At 39.0% G+C, this 21282-nt stretch overlaps 2 protein-coding genes across 3 annotated transcripts; both read left to right on the forward strand.

The window, feature by feature from the left end:
* The first annotated feature begins 1132 nt into the window (after window positions 1–1132).
* kcna2b (potassium voltage-gated channel, shaker-related subfamily, member 2b) lies at window positions 1133–4948 on the forward strand. 2 transcript variants are annotated; one of them, XM_077612581.1, is made up of 3 exons: window positions 1133–1441; window positions 2135–2271; window positions 2719–4948. In XM_077612581.1, the coding sequence occupies exon 3, from the start codon at window positions 2780–2782 to the stop codon at window positions 4280–4282; it is 1503 nt and encodes a 500-aa protein (XP_077468707.1). In that variant the 5' UTR covers window positions 1133–1441; window positions 2135–2271; window positions 2719–2779; the 3' UTR covers window positions 4283–4948. The 2 variants fall into 2 exon arrangements, with proteins under 2 accessions (XP_077468707.1, XP_077468715.1); XM_077612589.1 differs by lacking the exon at window positions 1133–1441 and having other exon boundaries at window positions 1798–2271.
* A 7796-nt stretch (window positions 4949–12744) lies between these two features.
* Window positions 12745–20485, forward strand: kcna10a (potassium voltage-gated channel, shaker-related subfamily, member 10a). The gene is made up of 2 exons (XM_077613024.1): window positions 12745–13012; window positions 18094–20485. The coding sequence occupies exon 2, from the start codon at window positions 18221–18223 to the stop codon at window positions 19952–19954; it is 1734 nt and encodes a 577-aa protein (XP_077469150.1). The 5' UTR covers window positions 12745–13012; window positions 18094–18220; the 3' UTR covers window positions 19955–20485.
* The last annotated feature ends 797 nt before the right edge of the window (window positions 20486–21282 follow it).

Below are 21282 nucleotides of genomic sequence, written 5' to 3' on the forward strand. Positions count from 1 at the left end.
GCTGAGCTCCTTTGACTTTCCCATTGTAGTGTTTGTGGGCGTTTGCATCCAATGGGCCCTATTTAAATGGCCTCAGAGAAGTCACCAGCTGTAGTCACTCATAATCACTCACAAGAAGTTAAGAGGCCATGTTATGAAGTTCATTTCACTAACACAACTTTCTATGTCACCAAAATTGCTCATTTGTGTTGCTGTATGTATATTTTTGACCCAGCAGATTTAATCACTTTTTCTGTGTTAACCCATAATAAAGTCATAAAATAACCAAACTTCATGAATGTTTTTTGTGACAAAGAAGTATCTGTCCCAATCACTCTATCAGAGAAAAAACTCAAGAGAGCCATGACATTATGTTCTTCACAAGTGTATGTAAACTTTTGACCACAACTGTATATGTATATATATATATTGTCAATTACAGATTATATACTGTATACTACACCACCTTGAGATAGGAGTGCCTCGAATAATGTTTTTCTTCCTTGTTTTATTTATTTTTCATTTCTTCGGGGATTCCTTTCTTCTTTTTTCATGCCAACTTGTGTCATGAAATATTTCAAATCAGTCAATGAGTTGAATATGAAATTATCACATTTTTAATTGTTTTTATTTTTACTGGTTTGGTGCATCTCCATGCGTTATTACACAAAGCCCAAATAGCACAAAACATCAACACCCAAGGTAAGATGTCTTTTGGGGGGGTTGTAACCTTTAGCCATATCTCAATTCACCAGATCTTTAATAAAAAAGTTTAATAGCCGCTGACAGTACATATTCCTTGAATATTTGGAGGTATGGCAATAAATCATTCTAAAACAGTAAACATATACTACTACAGTATTTCGATGCAATTCAGCACCATTTTTTTTCTTAGCATTTTTCTTAGCCTTTAAATGAAAGTTTCTAGCACTGCAAACATAATACATGTATTTAGCAAAAAAAAGGGAACAAAAAAGGTTTAAAAGTTAGTTCAGAGGATCTTTAATATCCCCTATGTCACCAGATTGATACTGGCTTTTAGAGGAGTCCATGGTCAAAAAGTTCACATTCACCTAAAGTAAATTTTCCAACCTACACCATGACCATTGATTTTGCGTATAGGTGAGGCTTCCCCTTTAACATGGAATACTTGAGCGCCGACAAAGGAGGGGGAGCAGCAGTGTGGGGCGAGGCGCGCCGTGGAGAAGATCTTAGTACGCGCCTCGATGCCCAACTGCATCCCACGCATCTCCACGCTGGTGAATCGAAGTAACAGATGAGCGGCGCTGGTCGAGCAGGCTGGTCCACGCTGCCGTGACGAGATGTCACAGCTGCTGGATGCGCAATTCAAATAAGGGGGAAGAATATGAAAGATGAAGGCTCCCTCTCATCCCTGCTGAAGCATAAAAAGAAGAGTCAAACTGGATGCAACCTTGTGCGGCTGCGCCTCAAGAAAATCACGGTGAATTCCTGCATGCAATTAACTTGAACTATAACAAACAATTATATGCTTTGTTTGTTTGGATACTCAGGAAATGGCTTCAAATTGCTTAAGCATGTCTGACACCTGTCACTTTCAACTAACTCTCCATCACGTGTGTCCCAATCATCATCTCAGCCACTTAGTTAACTGATGCAAGAACTTATTTGCTTTTGCCTGAAATAACAGGTTTGTTTTTTCGGTCCACTTGTTGAATAGCAATATTTTAGAATAAACTATACGTGTAGTCAAATGGATACTTGCAATGAAGTGAAAGAATAATGGCTTGAAGAGCAATGATCAACGCGATTCAGTTGTGCTGAAACGCAAGTCGATGTCCTACGGTACATACATGGATTTGCTTCAGCAGATGCTTTTGATCGCAATCACAAGTATACATAATAGCATCAGCGTCCCCCGCAGCTTTTCTTAATCAAGTCTGCTGACATGATGACATTGAAGACTTCTGCCTATCCCCTTTCTGACCATCTGAATAGAAAAAGTCTGCAGAGTGACTTTGCTCATGTTTGAAATGTAATAACACCAATATTGCTCCAACCTGTAGAATATACAGTATACCTTCCTCCCATCATTTTTTTGCGACACAAAGTGAGGGTGCTAAACTCCTGCGCTCTAATCCTTGGTCCCATCTCCTATTTGCACTCTCTGCTGCAGAGGTTTGGGTTACTATGTATGGCTGGAAGAAAAGAAAAGGAGTTGGCTGGACGAAAAGGGTTGTGTTTGGAAACTTCTGCTGGTCTTGAGGTGCTGTTCAGAACCGGGGGCTAACATTATAAAACCACATCAACAAGGTAAAGTATTTTATTCTGTATATGTTGTTTTTCCTAACAGCCCAGAGTCATTAAGTATGTTATGAAATCGACATATTTCGGGCATGAAATCTTGTCATTATCTAACAAGCATAGAAAATAATGGAAGGAGTGAGGAGCACTTATATATATAATATGATCCGTTGGTTGTAATGGCACACTGTAAGAGCAGATATCGCATTACTGGATGGCATATTGATCCAAGAGCACACTCATACTGCACAAGAGAAAGCTCATAACCTAATACTCGGAGACAAAGTGGAGCCAATGTGCTCTATCGGTCAGGCCCCTCCTTGCTTGTGGCTCTCAAATGCCCTGCAGATTTGCTTGTCTGCAGGAATGTTTTGACTAATGCAATCTTTCTGAGCGTTACTGTCAATAATAGTCTGTGACATTTAAACAAGTTGAAATCCCATTTTTCCCCTTTAGCTCTTCATAGGCACATCTTCCGTGGTCAAGTTGAAAGCTGCAGGTTCCACCGGCTTCCAGCATGACGGTTGCAACCAGCGAGCCTTCGGACGAAGCGGCCGCGCATCCCGGCCAGCCTCATGATCACTACGACCCAGAGCCAGATCACGAGTGCTGCGAAAGGGTCGTCATCAATATCTCAGGCTTACGCTTCGAGACGCAGCTGAAGACCCTGTCGCAGTTTCCAGAGACCCTTCTGGGCAATCCCAAAAAACGGATGAGGTACTTTGATCCCCTCCGGAACGAGTACTTTTTTGACCGCAATCGACCGAGTTTTGATGCCATTCTATATTATTACCAATCCGGCGGGAGGCTGCGACGACCTGTCAACATCACGCTTGATATTTTTTCTGAAGAGATTCGCTTCTATGAGCTGGGCGAAGAGGCCATGGAGATCTTCAGGGAGGATGAAGGTTTCATAAGGGAAGAGGAACGCCCCTTGCCAGAGAATGAGTTTCAGAGACAGGTGTGGCTGCTCTTTGAGTACCCTGAGAGCTCTGGCCCAGCTCGAATCATTGCCATCATCTCTGTTATGGTGATTCTCATCTCGATTGTTAGCTTCTGTCTAGAAACACTGCCCTTTTCCCCAAATGAAGAGGAAGACCTATACAACGATCCCTTTCAAAGCAATTCCAACATTACCACGACTTACGAGACCTCATCCTATTTTACTGATCCTTTCTTCATTGTAGAGACCCTTTGTATCATCTGGTTTTCCTTTGAGTTCCTGGTCAGGTTCTTTGCATGTCCTAGCAAAGCGGGATTTTTTGGCAACATGATGAACATCATTGATATTGTGGCAATTATTCCTTACTTCATCACCCTTGGCACAGAACTAGCTGAGAAGCCAGAGGATAGAGAGACGGGACAGCAAGCTATGTCCTTGGCAATTCTCCGTGTCATTCGCTTGGTCAGAGTATTTCGCATTTTCAAACTCTCGCGTCATTCCAAGGGGCTACAGATCTTGGGGCAGACTCTGAAGGCCAGTATGCGTGAGCTAGGACTCCTTATTTTCTTTCTCTTCATTGGTGTCATCCTCTTCTCCAGCGCCGTTTACTTTGCTGAAGCGGACGAGCCCCGATCCCAGTTCAGAAGCATCCCAGAGGCCTTTTGGTGGGCAGTGGTTTCCATGACGACCGTCGGCTACGGAGACATGGTGCCGACAACCATGGGTGGTAAAATCGTAGGATCTCTTTGCGCTATCGCCGGCGTTTTGACCATTGCGCTTCCAGTGCCCGTCATCGTGTCAAACTTTAACTACTTCTACCACAGAGAGACGGAGGGTGAAGAACAGGCTCAATATCTAAATATCCCATGTGTGCCTAAAGCCAGCTCAGTGGATGACCTGAAAAAGACTGGTCGGAGTGGCAGCGGGTCATCTCTTGGCAAGTCTGACTATGTGGAAATTCAGGAGGCCGTAAGCCACAGCGCTGACGACTTTAGACCAGAGGGGATGAAAACAGGAAACTGTACTCTAACTAACACCAACTATGTAAACATCACCCAGAGGCGTACAGATGTATAAACTAAGATGCCCCTAATAATCCGGATGAGACTGAAAGAAGGATTAAAATAAAATGGCTCCAAAGGAAAAATATTTTGGGACAATATGTGGACCCAGAGATTACATTTGGCATAACGATCGACAAGAGAAGACGTTTTGCTCGCCAACATCCAAGGAAGTTGGTACACATCGAGGAACTGCAACGTGTCTTATTAGGACATCATTGACTACTGGACGGATTAATTTGACTTCCATGACAATAGTTGCCCAGTTGACAAAATTAGCCAAACAGTCCCCTAAAAAGTAATAATCATTATAAATGGCCCATTGGGGCTATCTTTTTGAAGAAGACAATGCACAATAAGTATCAGTATAAGATTTATTATTTTGAAATGTCATCATACTTTAGATTAAATGTGAATTTGTGTTCAGTAAAGTATTGGTTGTTCTAACTGCCTAGCCCTAGATACTAGCCTTACTGTATAGGAAATCTGAAAGGAGCAACAGAGAGAAAAAATGTGATGGTAATAGCTCATTTGCTTGATGGACGTTAAATGTACCATTTGTAAAAGGATAGGCTCCCTAAGTGCATTCTCATCTCTGCGGAGACCAAGAGATAGACTACAGGGAAGTGCGACGTATATGTATCTGTGAACCACAACAACACATTAAATTCCACCCCCTCCTTTTTTTCCCCTGTCAATAACTTATTTGTGGGTATAGTAAAGATGCACTCTCTTTCAAGGATGGTTTGTTTGTTGACCATCTTTCAAAAGGATGAAAATCTAATGCAATAATCATGTTCAACTGTTGGCAGTTAAATTTAAACTGAAACTAAAATTTGCCTGAGAAGAAAAAAAGTAATAGAAATTTTTCTCCATCGCATTTTGCGTCAGTGCCTATCTTATTGCTATGATTTTGAATTGTGGTTCTTAGATCGACCTTCAAGTGTCTCCTTAACTGCCAACGAGACCAAGTGTAGAGCAAATACTATTTGGGTCAGCTCAGACACCCAACCTAAACAAAACTTTCCTTAACTTCATAGCATTCCATCTTTGTAGAGTCTGTATGAGTCAGTGTGAATTAATGAAAAAATATGGTGATACTTTTGCAGTTATGTATTTATGTATTTATTTTACAGGTTCTTTAAAAAGAAAAGATAATTCGAGCGAATGTGTTACTTGAAAAAATCAGTTCCTCAGATTTTGCTCTTATATATGTATATATGTATATGTGTATATATATATATATATATATATATATATATGTATATATATGTATATATATATGTATGTGTGTGTATATATATATATATATATATATATATATATATATATATATATATATATATATATATATATATATATATATATATATATATATATATATATATATATATATATATATATATATATATATATATATGAATTAGCCAGAAACCAAAGAAATACATGCTGCCACCTGAATAAGCATCTTGGGTTGTAAAATAGATGTTAGCTCAGAAATAACATAATATGTTTGAGTGTTTGTATCAGTGCACTTTCAAAAATCATTCCAATTGTGCCCATGAGTTACTGCTTACCTTGCTTACGTTTTTAATAAGCATTTATCAAACCTATGCCTTTTTGCTCTGATAGTGCTGCATGTCTTTGGAAATATTCATTGTAGCATGCATGAGTATGACTAACTCTAACAAATTGACTCAAATATACTCCAAATGTATTTATAGGCATTGAAAAAATATGCGGGATGTGGAACAGTGTGTGTTATTTCATAATTAAGTGTGACACATCTTAACATTTGGTCACACTATAACAAAATAATAATAATAATATGCCAAGTGAAAGTGAGAGTCCAGGAAGATTAAACTCCATTTAACTGTGAGAGGTAAAGTTATGTCTCCCTATGTTTCCATCAGATAGAAGGATACAACAGATGCATTATCAACCAAATCAGGAACTGAACAAGTGCATAAAGCTTAGAAACTAGCAATTATTACTTCTCAAATTTTCGTCACCGTCCGCCTGTGTCTTTCCATTATGTGCCCCGCACAATATGCCAAATTATTGTTCAAATACCAGATGCAGTATTGTCCTGTTGAAATCTAATTAGTATTACATTTGAGCATTCAACGTGTCAAGGCAGAATTTTGAATACCAGGAAATCATTGCTGTACTTTGGTTAAAAATAGTATTGGCAGTTTGCCTGTCAAAATGGCTGAAACTGTAAAATTCTAAATCAAATCTACTGTCGAGACTGACAGTAAAATGGAAAGAAAGTTAAAAAAAATAATAACACAGGAAGAATATGAATTGTACGCGTGTATGGCAGGTAATGAAAGGTGAAAATCTGAAGCTTCGACTTCAAATTACTGTTGTTGTCCTGGTACCTGGTAATATATTCTAAATGTGTATTTTCCTAACTTACAATTTATAGTACCTATATATATGTAATTAAGGAATATTTTGTACATTTGGAATGCTTTGTGAAGGGATGATTTTGAAGAAATCCATAAGAAAGTAACATTTAAAAGATATCATATAGAAGTTGCATTGTTTTACACAATTTGACATTGTTTGTTAATTGCTATGTTAAAATGAGCTTTTGCCATGCCCTTCAGAAGGATTTTCAGTGAGTACTATAACCAAAATTTTAGAAGAGACTGTCTATTTCTTGTTTCATTCAGAATGAAACGGGCATTTTAAATGTATAATATGAATTTGATCTGTCGCAGTGATAAAACAATAACCCAGTATCCAGCTATTGTTTCTGCTTCTTGTGTTTTACTACCTTTTTGTTGCCAAATTGATGGACAATGTAATTGTTACTAACACGATCAATAATGTATGAAGCATATCTACCCTAAAATTCAAAAAAAGTTATCACAATCTAATAATTTTCCTACGCGAGCAAGGGCAACTAAATGGAAAGTGAAAGTTTCAATTCAGTATTGATGCAAACATAACTGGGATGACAGGAGGGTCAATTTAGCCAATTATAGACTTTCACCTTGGCTTTGTCATTCCCTTTTCCAAAGTGAATCTTTAGGCTGCTTGTCTGTGATTTACAGTTAAAGCAAAGTGCGCTATTTATAAACCCAGTTCGGGGAAAGTGAGGGAGAGTTTGGCAGAGAGGCAAAAAAAAACATTGACGAAAGTGGGGCAGGTGTAAACAACCTCAGAAACTCTGTTACCTGATCACCTACTTCTCATAGTGGCAGAAAATGCTTGTTTCTTGTCTTTTCTGCTTGAACAACTGAGCTCATCTGGTCTCTTTGTCCATCTTGCATTCCATCAAGTGTGCATTTCCTCCAATGTTTCTCTCTTTCTGGCAGCTCCCTAAACACAAGAGTAGGCCTCTAAGACCCAGGCCCACTGTACAAATTGTCCGAAGTGACGCACACTCAGTCCATTACAGTTGGCCGACTTCCAGTAAATCAACTAGGAATACCAGCCAAGGCAGTAATCGAAAGTTTACTAAATCTGTTTAAATGTCCTTGAGCAAGATATTGGACCCCAAACAGCTCTATAAATATACACTAAAAATTACTACTACTACAATGACTGATGTAATATTAGTACTAGTAGGCAGTGACCAATGAGGGCTGGACAATGGAGGGGGTTCACCCCAACAACCTTAGCACATTAGATGCAATAAGACTAAATAACAATAAAATGTTGTGTGTATATAGACATTATGTATATTTACAATTATTTATGTAATTGTGTATATATGTATGTATATATGCAACACTTTTATGGCCAATTTAGACTATTTAATCAACATAGTATGGATGATTTTGGGATGTGGGATGAAAGCAGAAAACCTTGAGAAAACCCACTAAGGCACAGACATCAATTTTTTTTATAACCATTATACCTATGTATAAAAACAATTAGAACACGTTTTAAATCATTAGTAAAAAATTTGACTGCTTATTGTTACAATAAAAACAAACAAACCAATGGTACTAAATTTTTAAACTGAAAATTGATTGCAAAATACAAAATTATGTGTACAGTACATGAGGCTCCTAGGTCCTGGTGTACATTAAATTGCTATTTATTTAATTACATGACTGAAAGAAGGCCATCATATCATTGTAAATGTAATGTAGTGACCAAATGTGCTAGTGAGGTGGTGAATTCTGATTTACAGTATAACCACATACATGCAGCTTTTCAATGAAGTGTCAATTTCTTTCAAGCAAAGCTGGTTTCCCAGGAGAAACCTGGCCTATTTATAAGTGCCCACGCAGAGAAAAAAAAAGAAGAGGGGAGGGGGATTGTCATCAATTCTGTTGCAACGGTGGAAGCCCTCCCTGACTGTTGTGTTCTATTTATAGCAAATACGGCTCTCTGTTGACAGGGAATGCCTCCTCTGTGCTTAAAATGGATCAAAGGCTACTTCAACCTGACTATTACTGCTGCATTCTAATATTTTGTTCAAAAGAATATTATATGCAAACAGGTTGCACTGATAAAAAAGAGGGTGGGAATTACAAATATGTAGTGTTAGACTAGAAAAGGGTATGTCGACATATGACAGTAGAAAAAAAAACCCTAGGACGATTTCTTTGTAAAACAATAAGAATGTTGGTACTACTATACTACAAAAATAACAATTACATTAATATAAACAATAATAATGATAATAATATTGTTCTGTAGTAGTTAGGCTTTTAATAAGAGCCAGAAGAGCAGTTGTGTGGTCAGCTATTTGTTCTGAAAATGTACACCACCAGTAAATGTTGTGTTTTCCATAAAAGGTCAAATCTTTATTCATCGAATTAGTTGGAGAAATTAATAAAATAATTATTTTTGTTAAAAATAGTAGTTATCAGATGCTTGAGCTGTTGCGTAAGTCTCAGTGCTGGGCTTTCCTCAAGGTTGCCTGCTCCGTAAATGTTGTAGTAATTCTCATTTTATTGGATCATGAGGTCACCAATGGAATAGATCAATTTCAAATCATTCCATTTTTTCTCACCTGATCTCTGCTGCCCCCAGATGGCCAAGAAGGGCTATGCACAGGTATTATTTGTTGAACGTTAACGTGCCGTTGCATTTCTTTAAATGCCAGGTTTCTCATTTTAATAAAATAAGAATAGTATCACATATAATTTCAATTTTTTAAAGCAGATAATTCCAAATACACAGAAAATCCAGGGATATGTTACATATACACTATAATAAAAAAGCTATTTATAAGAATAAAATCAAAATATTGAAGCACACAACATCCTTTCCCCTTGGCAGATGAGCACTTGGCAATGGAGAAATATGCTCCCTGTTGCATCAGAAAAAGACAAGCTAACAAACTCTATCTTGATATTAGCAATGACATTGTGAACATACAGCATGAGTTATTATTAAATTGCAAAAATTAAATGAGGACATGATGCTACCTACAGTCTTCTCACCTAAGAGTTTCAAATTGCAGAGAGGTGAAGGTAGTGCACTAAGGGTACGAGAGAAACTCGTACATGAAAAATCTTTGAGCGCATATATATATACTGTACAGTGTGGTACTTTATGGTACCAACAGGAACAGCTGGCCTGCTTAGTTCAGTCTGGAGGTCTGGGAGTGAAGTTGTGCTAGGTCAGATATGTAAAGAGCTTGACCCATAACATAAAATTTGAAACTTGCCACAATGATTTTTTTTTAGATACAGGATGTAGGGTAGCCTTATTTGTGGCGGTGTTAAAAAAAATGAGTGTGAGGTATCAGGGATGAATTCATTTTATAATTTAGAGGGGATGTCATCATTTTTACTTCAACTTGGGGCCATTTGATACGTTGTTTTGATTGGCCGATAAAAATGCACATGACTTTATTAATAAAACAATGAATCATATCACATTTTAAAAAATGCAGATACTGTTTACAACTAAAATAGAGACATATCACCCTTGCATAGAGTAATTCCATTTCAAAAGCAAAAAAAAATAGTTGCACTTGCTGCTTTGTGTCCATGTTCAAATCATTAAGTTGTTGTTGATTTGTTGTTTGACGGTAGTAAATAATTTCTATTTAAACAATGTGAAGATAGGTAATGAATTTTTAGCCACCACAGGGTAGGGTCTACCCAGTAGGCCCTCCAATTTGCAGACTTCTGCTGGCAAACACCAGCAGAGTGCAGCATCTCCTCAGTATATGGGACCCTGAGATCATCTCAGCTCATCCATAAGAATCGGCCAGCAAGAACAGGGGAATATTTGTCACAAATGAATGAGTAGATCTTACTGATCCACAGTTTATAAAATCCTTCCAAAATCATAACTGTGTACTTATTGGAATGTAGAAAAACAACCTCATTCTAACCTTTTAGATTTTCTGAATAGGGCATTGTAACAAATTACACAAGTAATTTGAAAAATTATTACTAATTACTCTGGTGGATTCATTCATTCGTTCATCATCCGTACCGTGCATCCTGGAGCCAATCCCAGCTGACTTTGGTCCAAAGGCAGACCATACTCTCGACCGGTCGCCAGTCAGCCACAGGCCAAACAGAGGCAGACAAACATTCGCACTCACAATCATACCACCACCGAGCAGGAATCGATCCCACACTTGCCCGCACCGAAATCAGACGAGTTCATCACTACACTATCAATTGGCTACTCAAAAGGATTTAAAGATTATTTATTTCAATAGATATAATTTCTCTTTTATTAAGTTGTATTATATAGTGGCAGTTATAACATTTAAATGTTCTTTAACTGAAAAATCCCAGGTGCAAATTGCAGTTTTTTTCCCCTCTAAATTTGTAGAAAAAGTAACAATCATTCAAGACATAAACTGTAATTAACAGCATACAGGTCTAAATGTAAACAAGAGAATTGCATGAATTAATATGAATGATTTATTGAGCGTGACAGTTGTACAGGGGCAGCAAGTGTATTGCAAAGTTTGTATTGCAGAATGACAAATTGTTTTAAGATTTGCTGTTGTGTTGAGCAGACTGCAAAACAATTGCAGTAAAATCAGTCGCATTTTGCCTCATGTGTGTTTTAACATGAAGTAAAGTTCTTTTGGAACTTGTCTTCCAATTATGCAACATATGTTTCGATTTATGAGAAAGGAGGACTGCGCTTACGGAGTCTCAATGAGAAATTGGCAAATGGGGGCAAGTTTTATTAAATATGTTCAGATATCTGCTCAGATAATTTAATGAGTTCGATTATGTTTTTTAGTATCTGGGAAAAACTGTAACCCGTTTTGATGATAATTGAACCCACAGGACTGCCATGAGATACAACAAATGCAATTGTAGCTTTGAATTTTATTTACAAGCATCTATTATCTGTCAAAATCCCTTCATTAGTTTAACCTGGAGAATAACTACAAAGACATTCTAGAAAGCCTGTCATTGCAAGCTACACTATAAGACTTATACTAGTGTCTTATAGTGCAAGCTACACTATAAGACTTATAGTGTAGCTTGCAATGACAGGCTTTCTAGAATGTATTTGTAGTTATTCTCCAGGTTAAACTAATGAAGGGATTTTGACAGATAATAGATGCTTGTAAATAAAATTCAAAGCTACAATTGCATTTGTTGTATCTCATGGCAGTCCTGTGGGTTCAATTATCATCAAAACGGTTTACAGTTTTTCCCAGATGCTAAAAAACATAATCGAACTCATTAAATTATCTGAGCAGATATCTGAACATATTTAATAAAACTTGCCCCCATTTGCCAATTTCTCATGGAGATTACGTAAGCGCAGTCCTACTTTCTCATACATCGAAACATATGTTGCATAATTGGAAGACAATATAGTATAAGTGGGTAGACTATTTCATAACATATATTCAAGGACTGGGGGAAAGGTACAAAGCAAATGATCCGTCTTACACAAACTGAAAAAAATCAGACACTCAGAAAAAATAGTACTTACAGTACTTAGAAATCACAAGACTAGAGGGGAAGACTGGAAACCTAACTTCTTTTCATCAACTGGAGCCTCATTCATTAGCATTAAAAGCATAGAGTAGCGTAAAGTCCTCCTGCAGGACATTTCCCCTTTTTTCTCAGAATTATTGCCTAATTTCTATTGTTGTTTTTCAAGTGGTGACCTTAGTAACAGAGCTGACATAACGTGTTCCTACTCCAAAGTGGTGTCATGGTAAAAGTACTGTGATTGGAGAAAAGGTAGACTCTTCTTAGATGGGGAATTATTACCATTTATGGTTATCATTTCTGTAGAAAGACAAAATAAATTAGAAATACAAATTTTCACCTTAACCGGAGATGAGAACGAAAGAGTCATTATGATGGAGTGCAGCCAAGAGAGCATGAGGGAGCTTTACGACAACCTTTTTCTTTTTAATCCCCTTCCGCTCTTCCTCTCTTTCTCCCCCACTCTCTGTTGCGACCCCATCCCATCTTTAGCCTCTGCAGCCACCCCCCAGCCCCCCACCCCCGCTCTATCACTCTCTCTCTGACTTGTTTTAATCTGCTGCACAGTTGTTGTTGTTTTCTTTTTTTTCATGTGGCGAAGACAAGCAGGGAATTGGCCAAATAAAACGTAATAATGTTGTTGTTATATCACTATGACATCTGGCCCCTGATTGACCTACAACGGCCCGCGGGGGGTGAAGTTGTGCCGTTGGTGCAACAATGCAAGCTGTGGATGTGCTGGCTGGGTCCAGTGTGCATTCAACATGCCTCCGGTTGGGCCCGGAGAGCCTGGAGAGCCGCGCCTAGGCTAGGAGGGTCAGGCACTTTTAAAGGTGGCAATTGAGGTAAGGCAATTCTGTGATTTTTATTTTTTTAATTTTTTTTTTCATTCTCACAAATGTTCTGCATAAGTGAAACAAGTGGCACACTGTGCAATACTTTGAAGAGCAATTTCAAGAAACTTGGATAACATTACACCCATACACAAGTGGTTTATTATTAATCTTGATCCCAATAATGTCCTTTTATCGCAATTTATACACAACTTTTTGTGTGCTTTTACTTTCAGTTGTTGTTGATTTTTATTATCATGTTTCCTTTTTTATTATTGTTTTTTTATGACAAGGAAAATTTAAATTTTATTTTTTATAGCTACAATTATATGGTGAGATCATTTGAAAAACCTACTTTACTTACCCAGCGGCATGATGACATAGTGGTTTTCACGTCTGTATCATAATTCTGAGATAAAGGCTTCAGTCCGGGAATCTGCAGAGTTTGCATGACCTCCCAATTTCTGTGTGGTTTTGGTTTTCATTTTCTTTCATTTAAAACTCATTCCGTGCCCAAGATGTATTTAGACGTGTTTTGAAACACTTACATTTGTTACCAAAGACCAATAAATACGTCTTTTTGGTTTTTAAATGTTTTCTTGTGGGGAAAGCTACATTGAGGCTTACCAGGGGTGGAAATTAGTGGGGGTGCTACCCTACACCCCCAGTTTTGTGGCATGGTGGGGTGATATGAGATTCCAAAATAAACATAAAATGATCTTCAGAGCAATACATTTGTGTTTTAGGATTGAATCCTCTATCTAAAACCTCACTAAAACATACCCCAGCTTGTCCACTCATGAAACGTGAAAATCAATCCAATCAGCAGGTTACTAAAGAGTACCCACGCTTACAGAGAAGAGCCCAAAAAGGATGAAATACAGTGGTATGGTAATTTTAAATGCTATGAAAAAAATTACTTTCGTGCCACTATATGTCAAAAAAACGGGTGTATTTCCTAAAATGAGCTCCATTCTCACAGAAATATATTCAGGTTTTGTTCTTGTTGTTTTTTTAATTTTATTTTGAAATTCATATTATTGAACATTAGAAAGTATGACCTAAAAAAACACACAGGTGGCGAGATAAAAGAGTTCATATTTGGTCCGATTTTACTATTTGTGTGCGTCTGTGTGTGTGTGTGTCATTGCTTTATACATGATTGTGTGGCACCTGGGATTAGTGTAAAAGTCATTCCAGATGGCTATATTTTCCCTGTCTGGCACAAAAAGTGGGCTTCTGGAAAATAATGTAACATTTCTGTAAATAAGACAGGGTTAATCGCCTTTGGGGAGGTGGAATGAGGGAAGGGATTGTGTTTTCCAGTCAATTAAGTCAGTTCAGAATAAAATATTGGACTTTATGGCTTGTAAGTGTTCCCTTTTAATGGGCTGGCAAATGATAGTAATCAATTAGGGTTTGTATTCTAAAAACTGCACAAAAAGAAGGGATGGGGGAAAAATCACTGGTTTACAATAAATTCAATTACACACAATGTAGCACAATATTATTTCTATTCCCATATCATCTGCATGTCCCAATTATGGATATGAAGAAGATGAGTAGGCTTCTTCTATTTCATACTTTAAGATGTTTTTCAACCATTAGGAACATTTCTCAGACGGTTGTTTCTGTGTCTGTGTGAGTGCATATTTTGTGTGTATGTATCCGTGATTATGAGTGTGTGCGGGCATGTGTGAAAAGGCCAAAGACGGATTTTGGACCCAGCTGCTGTGCACAGGAACTTGGCCTGGAGCCTGTAGACACACCCCTGTCAGCTTGCATCTTATAAATGCCTCGGGGAGACTGCACATGAACAACAAACATATGTGCTCCACACAGTATTGGGGGAAACATTGATGTTTTGCATATTATCCATGAAACCTAACTAAGTATTTCTCAAATTGATGCTATGAATGAAATCCCCTTTAAACGTGCATGTGGATTTGTTGTGGTGCTCCACTGTCAACTTTTTAGCCACGGCATATTGATTTAGTCTTATTCCGTACTGCTTATCCTCACAAGGGCCGTGGGGGGTGTTGGAGCCTATGCCAGCCAACAATGGGCAGCAGGCGGGGGTCACATAAATCGTTTTCCAGCCAAGGGAAAGGGGCAACGTGATGGACAACCCTTCACTCATACCTAGGGGCAATTAAGAGTGCTCAACCAGCCTAGCATGCATGATTTTTTTGGATGTGGGCGGAAACCCGAAAACTCGGAGAAAGCCTACGCAGGCTGGGGGAGAACATGCAAACTCCACACAGCAATGTCGAGACCCACCAGGGATTTAACCATCAATCCCATAGGTTTCTGCATGTGAAGTAAAAAAGGTCCTTACCAGAATCAACCCTGCAGCACCAGATAACATCCCTAGAGGGACAACTTCACCTTGCTCAGCCAGGCAGATCTAGCCACCTGCCTCAAAAGAGCTTGCCTCAGTGAGTTACAGCCTGTGGCCCTCACACCAACTTTCACAAAATCTATGGAGCAACTGGTCAGCCAGCACATTTGAACTTGCCTCCCTGCAAACCTGGTCCTCCTACTTACAAGATGCCATTTCCACTACACTCTAACCCAGGGCTGGGCAAACCGGTTCTGTGGGTGCAGGTTTTTGTTCCAATCGATCCAGCACAGATACTTTGATCAATGAGATTTCTGCAGAAAACAAGAAGCACCTGACTGCAATCCACTGATTGCACTTGTAGGACACCAGATTGGTGAAAAGGTGTCCTCTTTATGGGTTAGAATGAAAGGCCACACCTACTGCGGACCTTTGTGGAATAGTTTGCCCACCCCTGCTCTAACTCCGTGCTGTCACACCTGTGGTGGTAGAACATATTTTCCAGGATTCTCTTCATTGACTTCAGCTCGGCTTTCAACACGGTCATCCCTTATTAGCTGACGGAAAAGCTGAGATAGTTGGAGGTCACTATTAGTAGTTCATATAATTCAATGGGTAACTATACTACAGCAAGACCCATCTCTGTGAGTATAGACTAAAGCCCCCCAGGCCGTTGCCTTAACCTCCTAACATCCTGCTGTTCAGCTTGCTCATCCATGACTGCAGTTCCAGGCTCAGCACCAAGAACATCTTGAAATTCCCGCAAAATGAAAATACTGTTGATTTGTGATTTTAATTGAGAATCTACGCGGTAATGATTTAAGTTAACGTTGAAGTGTTTGTCTTATGAGCATGTTCACAGAACCAATTGACGTATCTCATGGTACTACTGAATTTTGATTGATTCTAATGTCTTCCAGCAGCTAAAACATTGACACTAAACAACCTTTCAACTGGTGGTGTTTACTTTGAAAAATAAATCTTTTCAGAGCATGTGTGTGTGTTGAGGCGTGTGTGTATGTGTGTTGAGGTGTGTTGAGCACTACTATTTGTGTTTATCTGTGACTATCTCTGATGACTAGCTGGCATCTGTGTTGATCTGACAGAAGAGATCCCCCAGCTTATGGCATGGTGCCGCCCAGCCTGCATTAATCCCAAAAATCTTGTCCAAAAATATCACCTCTACCAACTAATGTCCAAAGACAAACAACCTAACAAAAAGTGGAGCATGCACATCAAGGTCAGCCACACAAGGAAATATCTGAGGCAGTTTTTTTGATGGGCAAATACCTTACCTCAGCGTGCACTAAACTGTACTTTATTACAAACAGTGTGGGACTCATAATGATAAATAGTTTCGACCACAAGCATTAGTACCTGAATTTGGCCCATACATAGGTGTCAGTGCCTCCCTGGTCGACATCTGTCATTGGTCTATGAAGATGCTTTTATTCCTACTCCCGAGATGGAAAAAAATATGTACTGTAAACTGTTTTAAATAACAAGTTGCAATTTTGGACCTTTATACAATAAGCACATCTGCTTTGCCACAGAAGAGTTGGCTTGATGCTAAGCTAGATCTGGGTGAACATCTGTTCATGTTAACACACATCTGGTGAAGTCACAGGGGTTAGTTCACTAAAATGTGATATCTCTCAGAGCAGCATGGGATACCATATTTAGGGTTGATGCTGCATCTCCCTCTATATGAACTCACATGAAGTGCAGGCTATTATCTTTGGGCTTTCTGTCTTATCAACTTGCTGTGTATTAATAGAATGGCAAGAATAGACAGAGCGGCAGGCCTTCACATGTGCTCCATGTGACACCTCTGTTTTAAGCTTTCGCGACATAAGTCCAAGGTCATGCTGTTTCTCTAAAACTAAATTCTCATCCATGTGGCAGTGTACCTTTGTCTGGCAATATGACATGTTATGGCCATTTTTCATTTTCTGTTCTCGTGACCTACAAACCCCAGCAATCCTTTATTATCAGCTGTCATCCCTGAAATTTTCATTAGCTGTTATAATAACAAATACAATATCTAAACAGAGTTTGATATTGTGATGTATCAAACGTACTAGGACACACTGTTTGAAAGGCCTTCGAGCTTGTTTGGACATGGTCCTGTTACGTGGGGAGTCGGCTTCCTTGTATGCCAATTTGTTTTACAGTTCCCACAGTGGTATGCCACTGAGGTTTGTGCATTAGGGAATCTGACATTTGATCATTGAAAAGCTCTGCTGTTGGCATTGAGAGATGCGCTTTCTAATTGTTCGAACAATGCAGGGCAGTATGATGGAGAGTCTTCCGCATCCCTTGTTAAACTACGCAAAGCTTAGAGGTGACTATAAGTATAATCAGAAGTAATGAATTGATGATTTAAAAAATGAATGGTCAGACGAAAAAAAGGACGGAAGATGCGTGAGGTGACTACATGTACACACCGCACGCACATTAGCAATAATAAAACGTAAGGATTAAGGGGTCATTCTGAAGTTTGAACGAATGCATTGCTGTGATTACTCCAAATAATTACATTTAAGAAAAGAAGCAAGAAGTAATGCCTCCTTGATAGTTGTATGAATAATGAAAGATAAGTAGAGATTTGTCTTCTCTTTCAGGCTCCCTGGTCTATATTTGCATATTTCTTTTGGTTCTTACATAGTAGCTTGCTCTGCTGATGTTTTTCAACGTCCTTGTGTTACGTTTATTTTAAACTGACTAACTTACCGGGCCTTCCATTCCGCAGGCTTGGAAGAGAAGACGTCTGTATGATTGCCTAGCAGTTTCGACGTTATCTGCTGACAGAGCCACTCATCTAGGTGTCTGCTTATTTGAGCCCAGATCCTGTTGTTCTGCTTCGCTGAACTGGAGCCATGGACATGGCACTCGTAGACTTTGGGAGCCTAGATGACCTTGACGTTGGCCTTGAGGATGAGGACACTGACAAGGATGAGACCGTGGCTCTTACTGTGGACATCCAATCCCCAGATCACAACATGGCAGGCGGCACCTATCGACTGCGAGCGCCGCCATTTGCTACATGTACCCCATCCAGTCCGGTTCCCTCGTGCATGTGGGAATCCACCTCCTCAACACCACTGCCATTTCTACAAACACTGGAAGTGCCCCACTCCCCAATGCTCACTCCAAGCCTTGAGGGCAGAAGTAGTCGCTCTAGCATGATCTCCAACTGGAAGTTACTCCTAAACAGTGAATGCACGAAGGAAAGCGAGACAATCTTCAGCCAACTTGCCAAGGAGTGTTGCGAAGATATTTTTGTCGATAAGAGAGGGCTGGACGATGGAGACCAGAAAGTCATTATTAACATTGCCGGTCTTCGCTTTGAAACTCAGCTCAAAACATTGGACCAATTTCCTGATACACTGCTGGGAGACCCTCAGAAGAGGATGGACTATTTTGATCCAATGAGGAACGAATATTTCTTTGATCGGAACCGACCTAGCTTTGACGGGATTTTGTATTACTACCAGTCTGGTGGCAAGGTCAGACGTCCAGCAAATGTTCCTCTGGACGTGTTTGCTGATGAAATCCTATTTTACGAACTCGGGACCGAGGCCATGGAGCAGTTTCGCGATGAAGAAGGATTCCTTCGGGATGTTGACATACCCCTGCCCGATAATGACGTCTCCAGACAATTCTGGCTGCTATTCGAGTATCCAGAAAGCTCCAATGCAGCTCGGTGTGTTGCACTGGTATCTGTGCTTGTCATCGTCATATCCATCCTGATTTTCTGCGTTGAAACACTACCGATATTTCGAGATGATAATGACATTGTCGTGCCCCAGGCCATAATGCGTCGCAACCTATCGAGACTTTCTGCTTCTGTGGCTCCACCTGATGTCATCGTTTTTTCTGATCCGTTTTTTGTTGTTGAGACGGCCTGTATTGCCTGGTTCTTCTTTGAGCTATGTGCAAGATTTTTGGTCTGCCCTAGCAAAAGAGATTTTTTCCACAATCTCATGAATATTATCGATATCATATCCATCATCCCTTATTTTGTCACCGTAGTGACGGAAATTATCACAAAGCCAGAAGAGAGCTCCGGACAAAATATGTCTCTGGCTATTCTTCGGATTATACGCCTGGTCCGAGTGTTTCGTATTTTTAAACTGTCACGCCACTCCAAGGGGCTGCAAATTCTCGGGCAGACCCTCAAGGCCAGTATGCGAGAACTTGGTCTACTCATCTTCTTCCTCTTTATTGGGGTTATTCTTTTCTCCAGCGCTATATACTTTGCTGAGGTAGACGAGCCTAACACACAGTTTGTCAGCATTCCCGACGGTTTCTGGTGGGCAGTGGTGACCATGACGACCGTAGGCTACGGGGACATGTGCCCCATCACTTTAGGCGGCAAAATGGTTGGGACTTTGTGCGCAATTGCAGGTGTACTGACCATTGCTCTACCCGTTCCTGTCATTGTCTCCAATTTTAACTATTTCTATCACAGGGAGAATGAAGCTGAGGACAAGCTGTCCTTGGAAAATGCTGTTGAGCAAGCCATAATGGTGGACATGGGTACAAAACAAAGGAGCACAACCTCACTAAATAAAGCCAATGGAATTTTGGCCGTTGACAGAGGAATATAAACGGACCCCGTATTTAGAGATAATATAGTAATAGATCATAGTGCATATTTACTGCATCAACTAAATAATGGTTGGACTAAATGAATTCCTATTATCCAATGTCATCACTGATTAACATTGTGTATTTGGTTCTGGTGTTACTCATTACATTCGTTAGATCAAGCTATGTATTGGAATAGAAATTCACCATTTCGTCCTCTTATTTGTTGCAAACAAGGGATAATGATAAATGCAATGATCTGAAAGTAAATTGGGAAGAAATAACTACAAAGTAGTAGTGCTTTTCCCCCCGAATGTTGAAATGCAGCGCATTCCTCCTCACTTCATATAACAGTTATTTTAAATCGTACTTTTTTCAACGTTGAGCGTTGAAGTCATTATATTGAGTGTTAAATTGTGTTGAATTTTTTCTGTTGATACAAATATACAATAAATTATATTTAGCAGGTAGAATTTCAACTGAGAAGTTTCAATACCATGTACAAAAATCAAAAATAAAATCTCAAAACATTCAATAAACTGAATCATATTTTGTAGTTAAAGCATACCTTTTATTTCTGCATTAACTCATTCATTTTTTTTTATCTTCAGTCTTGCAGCCAAGTAAATGTTTGAACGTGTTATGATTCTAAATACCACCTGTTTGTGTAATAACTGGCACCTAACCATCTTACGACCAACAAATCTATCCCTCCTTCCATTCATCTTCTACAATCTATCCAGTTCATCATCTTGCTTATGTAATCAGTGGTTTTCCTCATGATTTTCTCATGCCCAACTCCTTAAATGTATGTCGCCACAACCCACTAAAGATCAAATCAAGATGTTCACTCAATTCATTCTCCACATGTTGCATACTGACATTCCAAAAATTGGCTAACTTGAAACCTACAACATCAATAAGGCCACATTACCTTAATCAGCTCTCATACAAAAAGTAAAGATCTGACCATGAGAATCGATAGACACTGGTAAAAGCCATGTCTGATATTTAAAATATTAAGAAGCTTTATTTTTCAGGTCATAGCCTTTTTTTAATTTTGAAAAACAATCATTTCATAGGATAACCTCCAGCACCCCCGCGACGCTTATGAGGATAAGCGAAATGGAAAATAAATGAAAGGAACGACAGAATGTTGCTCAACCCTTGTAAATGGAATCTTTTCAATTTTGCAATATAGCAAGAGAAACACAGGTCAGCGCTAAAGAAAAAAATGCACCAAGAAAACGCACTGGTAATTCCAATAAAATGATTACCAAGAATTTGACACCGATTATAATTAAAGGGCAATTAACTACAAGGAAATTCATAATTGAGCGTGTTGTGG

The sequence above is a fragment of the Stigmatopora argus genome, chromosome 1, assembly GCF_051989625.1.
Source record: "Stigmatopora argus isolate UIUO_Sarg chromosome 1, RoL_Sarg_1.0, whole genome shotgun sequence".
Taxonomy (NCBI): domain Eukaryota; kingdom Metazoa; phylum Chordata; class Actinopteri; order Syngnathiformes; family Syngnathidae; genus Stigmatopora; species Stigmatopora argus.

Coding starts and splice junctions, on each gene's coding strand:
- kcna2b (XM_077612581.1), top strand. CDS start 2,780: ATGACGGTTGCAACCAGCGAGCCTTCGGACGAAGCGGCCGCGCATCCC.
- kcna10a (XM_077613024.1), top strand. CDS start 18,221: ATGGACATGGCACTCGTAGACTTTGGGAGCCTAGATGACCTTGACGTT.